Source organism: Andrographis paniculata, unplaced genomic scaffold (assembly GCF_009805555.1).
Source record: "Andrographis paniculata isolate CXL003 unplaced genomic scaffold, ASM980555v1 Contig36END, whole genome shotgun sequence".
Lineage (NCBI taxonomy): Eukaryota > Viridiplantae > Streptophyta > Magnoliopsida > Lamiales > Acanthaceae > Andrographis > Andrographis paniculata.
Genome location: NW_026137569.1, coordinates 1,999,739 through 2,013,324, shown reverse-complemented (window position 1 = coordinate 2,013,324; position 13,586 = coordinate 1,999,739). Strand labels below are relative to the sequence as shown.

Sequence of the window (13,586 nt, the reverse complement as noted above, 5' to 3'; positions counted from 1 at the left end):
ATTTAATATATTAACTTAAAATATACATATAGTAGAATAATTTAATAAGGGAAAATATATATTACTATAGCTATAGTGAATATGTGAGGGAGAAAAATAATCAAACAAACGTATTTTCTGAATACAAAATATTGGATATAATTTTTTTTTTTAAATAATTGAATATTTTAAATAAAAAAGTATATATCAAAATAGTACTGTAGCTCGTTTGTTTATTACTATTTACTTATTTATGGACTGGCCCAGAACCAGTCATCCCAATTTAGTCCATGGGCTGACCAATTTTTTTATAAATATTTATGGATCAATCATTATTTTTATAAATATTTAATTATGAAATACATAGATTGGAGCTTTGAGACAAAATAAACCGTTTGTTTCTACTATTTGGATTCGGTATTTTTCGAAAAAAAAATAAAGAAAAACTTCATCTATCCCATATCTATATATTCATTTGTTTTTTACACGGAATTTTAGAAATATTAGTATTATATTGAGATAAAATAGAAATAAAAGTAAAAAGACTGAATTAACCATATTAATATTGTATGATATAAACGTAATAACATTTGTGTAATATATTGTAAATTGAAAGGAAATTTGTAATGTTAGGTAGATACTTTATTATGAGACGGACTAAAATGAAATAATGGATAGATTGTCACGGATAGAGTATATATATATATATTTTTTTTTCTCACAAAATATCTTATATGATTATTTTATTATCAAATTCAAATTAAAATTTTCAAAAAAAAACATTCCCAAACCAACCCCTATTTTATGCAAATTTCATAAGAAATATAGAGCAAAAAACAAATAATAATTTAAAAGCAACTAGAGAATTTAGGTTTGTATCTTTTAACCATTAATCTATAGGTGCATATGCATATCCACGTTGAAGTTGATAGTTTATTAAAAAGACAAAAATACTAAAATAAAAGGAATAAAAAGAGGAGGCGTATAATTTATAATTTATAATAATAATAATAATAATAATAATAATAATAATAATAATAAAGAAACAGCAAAAAGTAGGAAATAACGACATTATGAGGACATAATGGCAAAAGAGGTTTTGTAGGTTTAGTGAAAAACACTTAGCTATGACGACATCTTTTTGCTTCCTTCTAAAGTAACTTTTTAGAATTAAAAACCATTTTCTTTCACTTTAACCCCTTTCCCTATTCTAATTAAATTTTCAACAATGCTAAAGTGTGTTTTGTTTTTATTTCAAATTAAAATTAATTTATAATAAAAATATAATATATTTTTTTTATCATATTATTATTATTTAAATAAAAATAATTCAAATTCAAATTCAAATTAAAACCAAACCAACTTTACATCATAGTAAAATTTTTGAATTGAATAGTAAAAATTGTTTGGAAGTTTGGATTTTGAGTTGAGATTTGAATAGTAAAAATTTTTAAATTGTAATAGTTGTATGATTTTAAATAAATAGGTGTTGATGTGATGTTTTGAATGTAAAATTAATTTTTAGTATAATATAAAAAATAAAAAAATAGGTGATTGATTTAATATTTTTTGAGAGAAAATTGAATGAATAGTAAAATTTTGCCAAAATCCTTCGACTGAACACAAACTAATAATCTTCATTAGTATATATATATATATATTTAATTGTTGCATGTTTTATTTCTCTCATAAAAAATGTTGCATTTAAAACATATTTTATATAAAATTTGTAATAATCAACAATTGAAAAAAAAGAATGACAATGAAGCAAACTTATACTACTTCACTCCAGGTTCCACCAAACATTTAATCTACTAGTAAGAAAAATTAAACAAGTTTTTTTTTTTTTCCATTTAAACTGAAATTACTATTTTTATCTATTTCATTAAAAAATATTTATTTTTTATTAAAGTAAAAATAAATATACATTAATATCAAAACACTATTAATTTTTATATAATTTACAAATATACTCTTAAAATATATATATAAAAAACAAATAATAAAAATATCAAAATTCTATTACACATATTTATTAATCAATAAAATGTTATTATTTTATAATATACTATAAAAATCGAGTACGTGATTTCCTCAAAAAAACAAAAGTAATAATATTAAGGCTAAATTGCACGAAATTCACCCGTGGTTTCATGAAATTGCACTAAATCCCCATATTTCTAAAATTGCGTCAAACTCCCTCGTGGTTTCATAAACTTTGTGTCTAACCCCCTTAGCGGTCCTTATTTAACGATATTTGACCTAAATGCGCTCAAACTGCGAATAAATTTTAGAATCTCAATTTCTAAACCCTTAAATTTACAAATATATTTATTTTTTAATATTTACTCTAAAAAAATAGTAAATATACTCAAAAATAGTTATTTTTCTTGGGTTTTAAGAATTTATTTTTACTATTTTTTTAGGCTAAATATATAAAAAATAAATATATCTGTAATTTTAGGGGTTTAGAAATTGAAATTCTAAAATTTATTTGCAATTTGAGCGTAAATACTGTTAAATAAGGACCCCTGAGGGGTTAAACGCAGAGTTTATGAAACTACGAGAAAGTTTGACGTAATTTTAAAAGTATTAAGAATTTGGTGCTTATGAAACCACAGGTGGATTTGGTGCAGTTTAACCTAATATTAACTTATAGTTTAGGCAAATATTTTTAATTTTGTTTTTACATCATTTAAAAAATTTATTAAATATTTCATTTTTATTTAAAATATTTAGTAAAAAACCTACTATTTATTTAAAACTATCGCAATCAACTTTTATGACACAAATTTGTAGATAATAAGCAATGAACACACAGCCTGAACCAATCAATCAATCATCATTACTAGTAGTATTGTTTTCTAAAATAATTAATTATTTTTTTACTTTTCTGAATCCTACATAAATTTTTTAAATATAATTATATTTTAAAATTTATAATTATTTTATTAATATATTTTATTAATTATTTAATAATTATATTTTATTTAAATTATTCAAAACAAGTTTTTTTTTCTTTTTTTTTTAATATAGTGTGTGCAGTGCAGTGCACCAAAAAGGAAACACAAAAAAGAAACTAGAGACGAGACATAATGTGGTCATAATTCAACCAGAACAGTTCCAACACAACAAACCCTAATAATTATTTTTACATTTATTTTAGAAAAAAAAAAAAAGTTTGCCCTAATATTTCGGTCAGTCACGCACCTATGCAGCACAAGTCTCATCTACGCATACATCCCCTGAAATGACCAAAACACCCCTCCCCTTTCTTCTTCACCCTCCATCCATTCATTATTATTTTTACTACTCTCAATTCCTCCACTAAAAAAAGATTCTTCTGCTCCCTCCTCCATTCCTACAAAAGACTCTCACTCTCTTATCACATTTTTCACACCCTTTTCAATGATCATCCACCATCATCTTCTCTTCTCCCTCCTCCTCTTTTTTTCGATCGCCGCCGTCGGATCATCGGCGGCGGCGGAGACATCCGACTGCACTTGCCGCCCCGATCGGGAGGGCGGCGACAGCCATGGAAACAGGACTGCCGCCCTCAAAATCAAACTCGCCGCGATCGCCGCAGTTCTTACCGCCGGCGGAGTCGGTGTCAGCCTCCCGATCCTCGGCCGGAGATTCCAAATTCTCCGGCCGGAGAACGACATGTTCTTCATGATCAAAGCGTTTGCTGCCGGCGTTATACTCGCCACCGGGTTTATCCACATACTCCCTGACGCATTCTTCACGCTGACGTCGCCGTGCATCGCGGCGACGCCGTGGAGGAAGTTCCCGTTCACGGGATTTGTCGCCATGATGGCTGCAATCGGGACGCTGATGGTCGACACGGTGGCGACAAGCTTCTACAAGAAAATGCACTTCCGTACGTCATCGTCGAAGCAGGTGAACGCTGACGAAGAGGACGGCGGCAGCGGCGGTGGCGGCGACAGCCACGCCGGCCATGTCCACGTACACACGCATGCGACGCATGGCCACGCGCATGGCGCGTCGCACGATCCGAGCCTGTCTGATCTCATCCGACAGCGCATAATATCGCAAGTACGCCCGATTTAACATGCATAACGACGACAACGACGATTTTGTTCATTACCTCTGTTGCTCAAAGACAGCTTTTCTTTTTCCAGGTTCTTGAACTCGGGATCGTCGTTCACTCAGTGATCATCGGGATCTCGCTTGGGGCGTCTGCGAGCATCGCCACGATCAAGCCCTTGCTCGCCGCCCTCTCGTTCCACCAATTCTTCGAAGGATTGGGGCTCGGCGGCTGCATCTCGCAGGTACTCTATATATGTAATAACAGAGCAGCAAAGTTATATGATGTTGCCACAATGTTGTCATCATCAATGGAGAGAATGTAATTCCCAGACCCCACCCCACCCCACCCCCACTTGTTTATCTGAAATTCGCAGGCGAAATTCGAATCGATGACAACGACGATCATGATGCTGTTCTTCTCAATGACGACGCCGATAGGAATCGGAATAGGCATCGGGATATCGAGCGCGTACACAGACAACAACAGCCCCAAAGCCCTGATTGTCGAGGGGATTTTCAACTCTGCTTCAGCTGGGATTTTGATTTACATGGCACTTGTGGATTTATTAGCTGCAGATTTCATGAACCCTAGATTGCAGAGCAGCATTAGGCTTCAATTGGGTGCTCATCTCTCACTTCTTCTGGGCGCTGGTTGTATGTCTTTTCTGGCCAAATGGGCATAAACAGCAATTATTATATATCATTTCAATTTCAATAATTCTGCATAATAATCATCGATCATCTGAAAAAGATAGAAATTAAAAGGAACAGGACGACGACGACGACTCAGTCTAAAAAGATAAAGATATTTCTACTTCTTCTTAGATATTATTATCACATAGGAGAATCAAATCAAAATCAAAATCAAATGCATCAAGCCATAAATGTACTATTCCCACTAAAGACGGTTTGCTTGCTCCTATTCTGCAAAAGATGAGTCAACAAATGCTATAAAAATGGAGGGGAGGAAATGAATCTGACCCACACACATCATATTCTTCTGTCTCTCATACTTTGAAAAGAAACAGAATGATACGAAACAACGTAGTTTATATCTATCTAAAGTCATAATCTTTGCAAGAAAAAACGCAAACACCATAACCATACGAATCGAAGCAAATATATATATATATTTATACCTCGAGTAATCGACGCGGCGCAGTTCCGTAGTTACATTCCCCGTCCGGCGATGAGAGGCTTTGGAGGGGACAAAGATCGAATTTCAGGAGCTGAGCTAGGGAACAATGTATTGAGTTTATGCATTAGGATATCGGATCTCAACGGAATTTCGTTCAAAAGGAACTGCTGCACGATCGGTTTCTTAAACCAGTCGAGCACATTGTCCCCGGGAGCCCTAAGAACAACCTTACTAATCTCAAATGGCGATTCCAATGAGCTTAGCATTTGCGCAACCACAATCTTCAAAGTTGGACCGGTCACTAGTTTGATCCGTCTCGGGACAACTCCGTAGTAAAGCATACGTTTTCTAAACCTGTGTAATGTGTGGACAACAGCTACGAGAGCTGCTCCAACTGATAAATTCCGAACATCGAGGGACCAGGCGATATGTTGATCGAACACAATAGCTTTAGGAAACAGCTTGTTTTCATACGCAACTTTCCAGACACACCGGGCGCGATTTATTTGTCCCATTAGGACAAGGTAATTAAGGAGGACGTTCACGAAGTACCTTGCGGCACCTTCTTCCAATTCGTAATCGATCCCCTTGAAGAACTCGCGCACAAACGATAAAACCGGCTGCTGTCTTTGCTCGGGGCCGGTAAACAGCCCGCACAAGAAAGCATGAGCCTTGTGATTCGTCGCGCTCAGGATCGACATCAAATGCCTCTCGTTTTGCTCGTCCTGGCATCTTACGAGATGCGCGAGAATCGACGAGTAAAGTATGAGATCGACTTTTGCAGCAGCGTTCACGTACGTTTCGAGAAGAGGCTTAGCTGACTCATACAATCCGTTCTTCATACACGACTCGAAGAGCTGCCTAATAATGAAATTATTCGTTCGGATCCCCGACGAGCCCATGAACTGAAGCCACCTCAGCGCGAGATCGACGGAACCGTCCTTGATATAAACCATGAGGACGTCGCTAGCGCAAACTTCCACCGAATACCCCATTGCTTTCATCTCGAGTAAAATCTTAGCCGCCACGTCGACGAGTTTCTTTTTCGCTAGTAACGTCATCAGCGCCGTATACGTGCTTAAACCCGGTCTCAAACCCGCATTCGTCATGGAGTTGTATAGTTTCATTGCGTAATCGACCTGTCCCGACGCAGCATGCATCTCCAAGAGTGAGGAGTAGGTCGACGGGGTCGGTAAAAAGCCGGCCTTTTCCATATCGGAAAAGATCGACATTGCAACCTCGAGCTTTCCCGATTTAGCATGGGCCTCGACGATCATAGTGTACAATCCATAATTAGGTCTAAACCCGGCTTTCTTCATCTCGTCCCATAGCCTGAGCGCCATCTCCAATTTCCCCGACTTAACGAACGATTCGATTAGCGAAACGAACATCGCCCCCGATGGCCTCAACCCGAAACCTTGCATTTCCATGTACACTTTCATCGCCGTGTCCAATCTCCCGGCCTTTCCCATAGTGTCGACAAGCGAAACAAAGATCCCGAAACTCGGGCGACAATTCTTTTCTTTCATCTCCTTAAAAAGCTTCATTGCAGCATCGAGTCGACCAGATTTCGCAAGGCTCGGTATCATCATCTCGTAAGTCGACGAATCAAACGAACACCCGTCTTTCTCCATGTTTTCATAAATCTCAAATGCCTTATACGGCAGCCCCTTGTTCAGAAACAACATCATCAGCGAATTATACGTCGCCGTATCGAGCTTGCAATTCATCTCTTGAACCTTCTTGAAACAACAGAAGGTAACCTCCAACTTCTCAGCCTTACCCAGGTACTGCAGCACCCTGTTATAAGCACCTGCCGCCGCCGGAGACGCCTCGCCACCGCCGGAATCACCTACCATTTCCTCAAATATCGACTGAATTCCATCGAAATCCCTACTCGAATTCAATTTATCAAACAGTGCAACATAGCAATCATCATCGGGCACATACCATGGCTGCCTCTTCGCCCACCGAAATAAACTCAACAAAGCATCACTATCATCGATTACCTTCAGCGCCTGAGCAATGTGGATGGTGTCCGGGACGAATTGCAGCCTGTCCAGCTGCGCCTCCATGTCAGGGCCCCATCTCCACCTCTTCACTATCTCGACTATCTTCGACACCGCAGCGATGTTGGATATCGGTTTCCTCAATTCACCCGCCATTACGTGGTCATCGATCCCCGGCTCGACGGATCTTATCCCCTTACCGGAGTAAATAACGCTTCCCGACTCATCTAAATAATCGATTTCCTCGGTCCACTCGTGGGAATCGCCTCTAATCTGCTTCCCAGAACAAAACTCTCTCGTGAATCCGAGGGCATTCGAATTGGGGGAGGCGGTAATTCTGCGGCAATAGGAATTGGGATTTTCCAGCACGGATGAGTATTTCGAATTTATGAAATTTTGATGGAGTAACTTCTTCGAGTTTCTGAGGGTTTTCGAGAGCAGTAGAGTGCGCAGCATCATCTCGACGAAGGTAATTCGATCAAGGGAGGGAGAGTACCGTTCATAACCTTCAAAAATTCGAAAGAAGCTATGCTCAGGTTCTTGCAAAAACCCTAAACCCAGCGTCGCAACCCGTCATCTATTCGGATCCCCAAATATGGGCCGGGCCACTTTCGTCTGGTTTGAGCCTGCAGTACAGTTAGATTATAATTTAAAGTACTAGTATTATATTTCTGGTGTCCAAAAAATTATACATTTGTTTTTCTGTTTGAAATTTAAGAAATATCTTATTTAAATTGTAATTTGTACGTATTTTTATTTTATATTTTAGTTTAATATAATAATATTAGTATAAATAAAATTAATTATTATTATTATTACTTCTACTCTTCTTCAATTATAAAGGAAATGTGAACAAAATTGAATACAGCAATTTCACTTGTAGCATAAATAAAGAGATGTTATATATTTGCAAGCATAAATGCACATAATATTCCACAAGAAGGATGGGATGGGTAGCTTTCTGGGACAAGGCCAAATTCGCAGGTTTCATCAATATCTAAATACAATCAGGCATCATCGTAAGGAAACAATAAGAAGGTCCAAACACAAAACGTTACTCTCATCATCAAACGTGGGAGTCACAGAAAAGATTCCGGCGGGGGCGGCCGGGCATCATTCGGCCGTACACGGCAGTTCCACAGTTAACAATTGAGTCCTTTGAGTATCAGTGTTACAGATTCAGCTCATACAAACTAGGAGAATATGGCGATTCAGAAATGGTCTTAGGACCGATCATCGGTGATCGAATCTTCACACAACGCCTTTCCAAGGTAAGAATACAAGATTGCGAACAAACTTCAACTTTGAACAACAAACGAGCAGTTTGTGAGCTTGCATTAGTGCTCACCTGGATTCCGGTTCCATGACAAATACGACGGATCTCCAAGTCGCCTAACAAAACAGACGATGATTAAAATAATAATAATAATAGCCAAACTATGTGATATAAATAAGTGTTGAGACTATGCTGGATAAGGCACAAGAATGATACATACCTCGGTTTGATCAGATAAATAAGCATGAAAACAACGGCCAAGAAAAAGCACATTCCACCAACGGTGAGGTATGCAATGCCCACAAAACTGTTCTTCCCTCCAAGCCAGCTGGTAGTCGAAAGAACCAGTTTCTTCTTGCCATTAAAGCTGTACGTGTTATAGTTGTTTCCTATCGCCACGTGGATTGTGTCATTCTCCTCAAGATCGACTTGTATTTTTCCATAAAGTTTTCGAAATGTTGGGAGAGCGGCTGTTCGCATCCAAACAATGAGGTTCTCCTGCTCGCTCAGCTGTTGCACGACAACAAATTCACGAGAAACAAAACTTCAATTGGACACAACAACAATGGAAGCGAAAATCAGATAAGTTTATTTCCAATATCACTTGAATTCTCGAATATGCAGTGACACCCTAAGATATACCATAACTTCTGATTCCGAGCAGCAAGATCACGGAACAAGTATAATATAATGGATTAGAGGCTTACGGGTTTTGATGGATCGAGGGTACCGCCACCTTTCAGGGTGCCATTCTGAAAGTTTTTCGGGTAGACCTTATCCCCAAATTTATGATCCCTGTCACTCTTCCATGCAATTCCTTTGGTGTTTACAGCCAATTGCTCGTTACTGCGATTAAAGGTATAAGTATCATTGAACAGACTCCACGCAATAAGACCACAAGGAACAATAGGCGCCCCATTCCATGTGGATTCAGGACTGCAAGAATCCGTCACATTCTCATTTCCCGGACTTCTCAGCTGCTGATCACTTCGGCTCTTTACATATCTAACAATCATCAAGGAGATACTCATAAAGGCATGGTTAAATATCCGGCCACAACAATAGCTGTAGCAATAACATACGTATAGCAGGTACACGGATTAAAAGTATGTAAGACTTTGATATGGCATTCGTTACCCTATCAATATGTTCACCTGCGATGGTTTTGATAGAAGTTATCGAGTTGGTAATAGACATAAATTGGCTGCTTCATATGTTTGGGAACCTGAGATTGGGAAACACTTAAGGATTCGTTACTTACACCAAAAAAATCATACAATGCTGCCTAGCACACTATGAAAATTAGCAAATGTCGGTGGTGCTGAACGGGCACTCACAGTAATATTTCTGTAGCAAGTTTTATCTTCGGAGCTCTGAATAAAGGCAAGACTGTTGTTTCTTGAACCAATAGGAATGCAATCACTCTCATACCGGTAAACAATCTCAACTACCTAATACATACAATTTCAGTAAGCAAAGCACGTGGGAAAGGCACAGATAAAATCTTTAAAAAGAAGAAGAGCTATGGATAACTTTGAGCATACATTTCGAGAAGCAGCGAGGGAAAGAATCCCAATGGGTATGAAGACTGCACTAATAAGCAAGAAAGTTGAGATCACCTGCACAAAGGAGTTAACTAAAAATAAATAAATGTAGCTAACACGAAGGACATATGATAAGAAAGTGCAAAAACTGTGATTTTACCCATTTAGGAGTAAGTATAGGCTTGCATGCAGGAAGCTCCTGTTGCGTAAATCGGGAATCTGAAGAAACATATTGTAAAAACCAATCATTTAGAATCTGTTAGAACTGTAAAAATAGTCTTCGCAAAAATAGAGAAGTTCCAGCGCACTTTAAATTTCATCTTCAATTTGAGATCAATGGTCTATGATATGAACCTAATTTAAGCTGACGAGCATACAGTTTATCCATTCATTTGATTTGCCAGATTGCAACACATCTTATAATCAAACAGTTTTAAGAAATGGCTTCATCTAAATATTCATATAAGCTAATAATTCATCTTTTCAGAATCGTGAACAATATTCTTCAAATATCTCTAGATGTTTCAGGCGACGACAAATGACAACATGATCATCTATCAATAAGCAGCCCATTCGATCACCCTCTGTTGCAATAAAACCGCATTTGATTGACTGTTTCTAACCATTTTCTCTCAACAGAACAGATTGCAATAATGATTTTCTCTGCAGGTAACAAACAAAGTGCAGATATCACTATATGAACTTATCCTTCTCCCTAATTTTATAGCTTGAAAGAAGAACTCCACTTTGTGTGAAATTCATACCTTCAGTACTTACAGATGATAAAATTGACTTCCATTGAAACAATGAACCTAACTTAATAATCTAGCAGGATCTTCAATCCACAGAAAACTTCTTAGAAAGCTGACATGAAAAACAGAAGAGCAAAAGTGCAACCTCAATCGTTCTTCACTAAAATCCCTCAAAGAATTATGTCCATTTTGGGTTTAAAATCAATGACATTGAAAGAAAACCCTAACCACTGAAAAACCAATCCAAGCAGATAAGAACACATCGTTATTGCAATTTGCAAAACCAAACAATACCAGAAGTTCAAAGGCAGAGATCAATACACTTAGGTCGCCTAGAATTCCTTCTAGGTGCAGTTGATACGGCTGATCCAACATCTCCAGCTCCAGCTATAGCTCCACCACTTGACGACGGAGCGCTCGAGTTCATCACCCCAACAGAAATCTCCCAATTTCTGTTTCCTCCCTAATTAACGCCCACAAATTGAAATTAACGATTAAATGGAAGCCCGGACGCATACAACCTTCGATATCGGGAATTTTCAGGTCATAACCATCAAGAGGTTTCGCCAAATGGAAAGGGTGAGAAGGTTGGGATACCCTCTCTTTAACCCAACGCTCTTTCCCTTCTTTGACTTCGAACTGTCCGCCCTGTTGCCTTTTTACCACATTCCCAACAACACCGCAAACCCCAAAAATGGAATAGCGGGGAGATCCCGCACGTCGTTTTCTTCCCACTCTACTTACTTCTGTCCTTTGTGGCCGTTCGCGCTCCCCAATCCAATTTCAATAAAAATATCGAATTCCGGAAGATGAAAGGCCCGACAATCCTCCATTGGCGAACGCAGTCGTCGTCGTCGAGTGCGGAGGCTGGTCGAATTGGTTCAATCCATGACGCTCGGGTCGGGTTTCTGGATCCGACCCGTTCGGAAACGACGCCGGCCGATGCTGATTATACTATTAAAGTACTAGTATCATTTTATAGGAAAAAGTATTTTTGGTCTTACCGTAAATGACATTGATTAGTTTGGTTGAGTTTAAATTTTGAACTGTTTCATTAAAAATAAAATTGATTGATCCACTTAGCAGAATTTGTCTGTTTCTTTAGGTTCAGTAAGTAATTTTTCTTTTTTCATATAAATTAATTATTATTTATTAAAATAGTATATAAGTAAATAAAATTACTTATTAAAATAAATTATACTACTATATAACTTTAACAAACATTAATAATTTGTTGTTTTGTTGTAATTTAAAATTGATTTAAAATACTAGAATATTAAGTTAAATTTTTGCTTAATTAGTATTTTGATACGATATTTTATTAAAAATATATATTTTTTTTAATGAAAAGTGTTAGATAATTTTAATAAATAGTTTTATAATAGTTAACGTAAGTAAATGTTTAGAGTAAAAATTATTTTAGCCGTGTTTTATGTCCATGTTTGTAGTTCCATTGTCTAACATTATCATGTTCAACGGCCGTGTTTTATTCATATTCGTTATCATTTTTATTTTATTTTTTTCAAATTATATGATATATATTTATTATTTAATCACAATATTTTTTTTAATTATTTAAAAACATAACAAGTATTAATTTTAATATCTAAAAAATAATTGTAAAAAGAATATAAAAACAATAAATTAATATACTACATCCGTCCACCGTCAATTTGCATATTAATTTTGAATATTAATTATTATATCAAAATATAATACAATATAATTTTAAAAAAAATGACAAAAATACTTCTGTTCTGGCGTGTCTGCAATGGTATTTGTAAAAAAAAATTATATATTTTTAATGTTAAAAATAATAACGCTAAATTTAAATTAATAGATTGGATGTAGACGGAGATATTATATATTTTTATAATTATAATTATATATAAAATATTTAGTAAATTTTTAAAATAAATTAAATCTGTAAATTTAAAAATAAAATAAAAATATTATTGTAAATAATTTTTATTTTAACTACAAATTTATAATAATTCATTAATTATATAAATTTGTGATGTTATTTTCATATTTTTCTAGTTAAAATATTATAATGTTTTAAATAATATTAATTTTTTTATATTTTATATTATAAATTTAAATTATATAAAAATTTATTATAAATTCTAAAAATATATATAATTATAATCATAAAAAATATATATTAATTTATTTTTGTATAGTGTTTTTTCAATTATTTTTAAAAATATTATAATTTAATTTTTTTATATTTTTAAATAATTATAAAAAATATTTTCGTTAAAATATAAATATATATACATCAGATAATTTCAATAAAAAGTAAAAATATAACTGATCATATTTAAAAGTAAATATAATATAATATGACAATATTGTCCATTCATTTTTCTACATCATCCAAAGCTATCTTGTTGGCTTGAATACATTGTCCTTGTTAGTTATTATGAAATTAAAACTAATAAATTTAATTTAAATATGATGGAAATTGATAAAAAAATAATTCATGACACCATATATAATTTTGACAAAATGATTTTTGCCAAATATTTAATGACTTTGTAATCAAATTTTCTAAATTTTAAATTTTTTCTGTCTTAATTCAATTTATTTATTTAACATTTTCATTCCGTACTATTTAAAAAATATTTTGTATTGTAATAAAAATATTCACTATATAAATATTCAAATATTATAAATTTTATGAAAAATACATTTTTTTTTAAAAAAAATTACAATGATAAAAATATAAAAACTATTTTATATACCTTCATTAAATAATAATAATAATAAGAGATATAAAAACAGGCCTATAAACAGAGAGGACGAAGGCGTCAGCAATGGTGGTGGATATTGGAA

The 13,586-nt window shown here is 34.8% G+C and overlaps 3 protein-coding genes across 4 annotated transcripts; 1 reads left to right on the top strand and 2 right to left on the bottom strand.

Moving 5' to 3' along the window:
• Window positions 1–3,067: 3,067 nt before the first annotated feature.
• LOC127249759 (pentatricopeptide repeat-containing protein At1g79490, mitochondrial) lies at window positions 3,068–7,737 on the bottom strand. 2 transcript variants are annotated; one of them, XM_051272734.1, is made up of 2 exons: window positions 5,169–7,737; window positions 3,068–4,689 (listed from the first exon to the last, which is right to left on the bottom strand). In XM_051272734.1, exon 1 carries the CDS (start codon window positions 7,633–7,635, stop codon window positions 5,200–5,202), a length of 2,436 nt encoding a protein of 811 aa, XP_051128691.1. In that variant the 5' UTR covers window positions 7,636–7,737; the 3' UTR covers window positions 3,068–4,689; window positions 5,169–5,199. The 2 variants fall into 2 exon arrangements, with proteins under 2 accessions (XP_051128691.1, XP_051128690.1); XM_051272733.1 differs by having other exon boundaries at window positions 3,068–4,694; window positions 5,169–7,736.
• On the top strand, window positions 3,388–4,747 carry LOC127249760 (zinc transporter 1). The gene is made up of 3 exons (XM_051272735.1): window positions 3,388–4,035; window positions 4,122–4,271; window positions 4,404–4,747. Exons 1-3 carry the CDS (start codon window positions 3,388–3,390, stop codon window positions 4,710–4,712), a joined length of 1,107 nt encoding a protein of 368 aa, XP_051128692.1. The 3' UTR covers window positions 4,713–4,747.
• A 302-nt stretch (window positions 7,738–8,039) lies between the features above and the next one.
• LOC127249621 (ALA-interacting subunit 3-like) lies at window positions 8,040–11,707 on the bottom strand. Its single transcript, XM_051272529.1, has 8 exons — window positions 11,070–11,707; window positions 10,157–10,215; window positions 9,997–10,071; window positions 9,790–9,903; window positions 9,607–9,677; window positions 9,160–9,457; window positions 8,673–8,962; window positions 8,040–8,568 (listed from the first exon to the last, which is right to left on the bottom strand). The coding sequence occupies exons 1-8, from the start codon at window positions 11,173–11,175 to the stop codon at window positions 8,514–8,516; spliced, it is 1,068 nt and encodes a 355-aa protein (XP_051128486.1). The 5' UTR covers window positions 11,176–11,707; the 3' UTR covers window positions 8,040–8,513.
• Between the last annotated feature and the right edge of the window lie 1,879 nt (window positions 11,708–13,586).

What these genes read in the sequence shown, in the direction of transcription:
- LOC127249621 (XM_051272529.1), bottom strand. Translation starts at nt 11,175, where the DNA reads ATGAACTCGAGCGCTCCGTCGTCAAGTGGTGGAGCTATAGCTGGAGCT. An exon ending in CTATACTTACTCCTAAATGG is followed by an intron (nt 10,072 to 10,156) that starts GTAAAATCACAG and finishes TCCTTTGTGCAG; the next exon opens with GTGATCTCAACTTTCTTGCT. An exon ending in ATTTATCTGATCAAACCGAG is followed by an intron (nt 8,569 to 8,672) that starts GTATGTATCATT and finishes CTGTTTTGTTAG; the next exon opens with GCGACTTGGAGATCCGTCGT.
- LOC127249760 (XM_051272735.1), top strand. Translation starts at nt 3,388, where the DNA reads ATGATCATCCACCATCATCTTCTCTTCTCCCTCCTCCTCTTTTTTTCG. An exon ending in GACAGCGCATAATATCGCAA is followed by an intron (nt 4,036 to 4,121) that starts GTACGCCCGATT and finishes TTCTTTTTCCAG; the next exon opens with GTTCTTGAACTCGGGATCGT. An exon ending in TCGGCGGCTGCATCTCGCAG is followed by an intron (nt 4,272 to 4,403) that starts GTACTCTATATA and finishes TGAAATTCGCAG; the next exon opens with GCGAAATTCGAATCGATGAC.
- LOC127249759 (XM_051272734.1), bottom strand. Translation starts at nt 7,635, where the DNA reads ATGATGCTGCGCACTCTACTGCTCTCGAAAACCCTCAGAAACTCGAAG.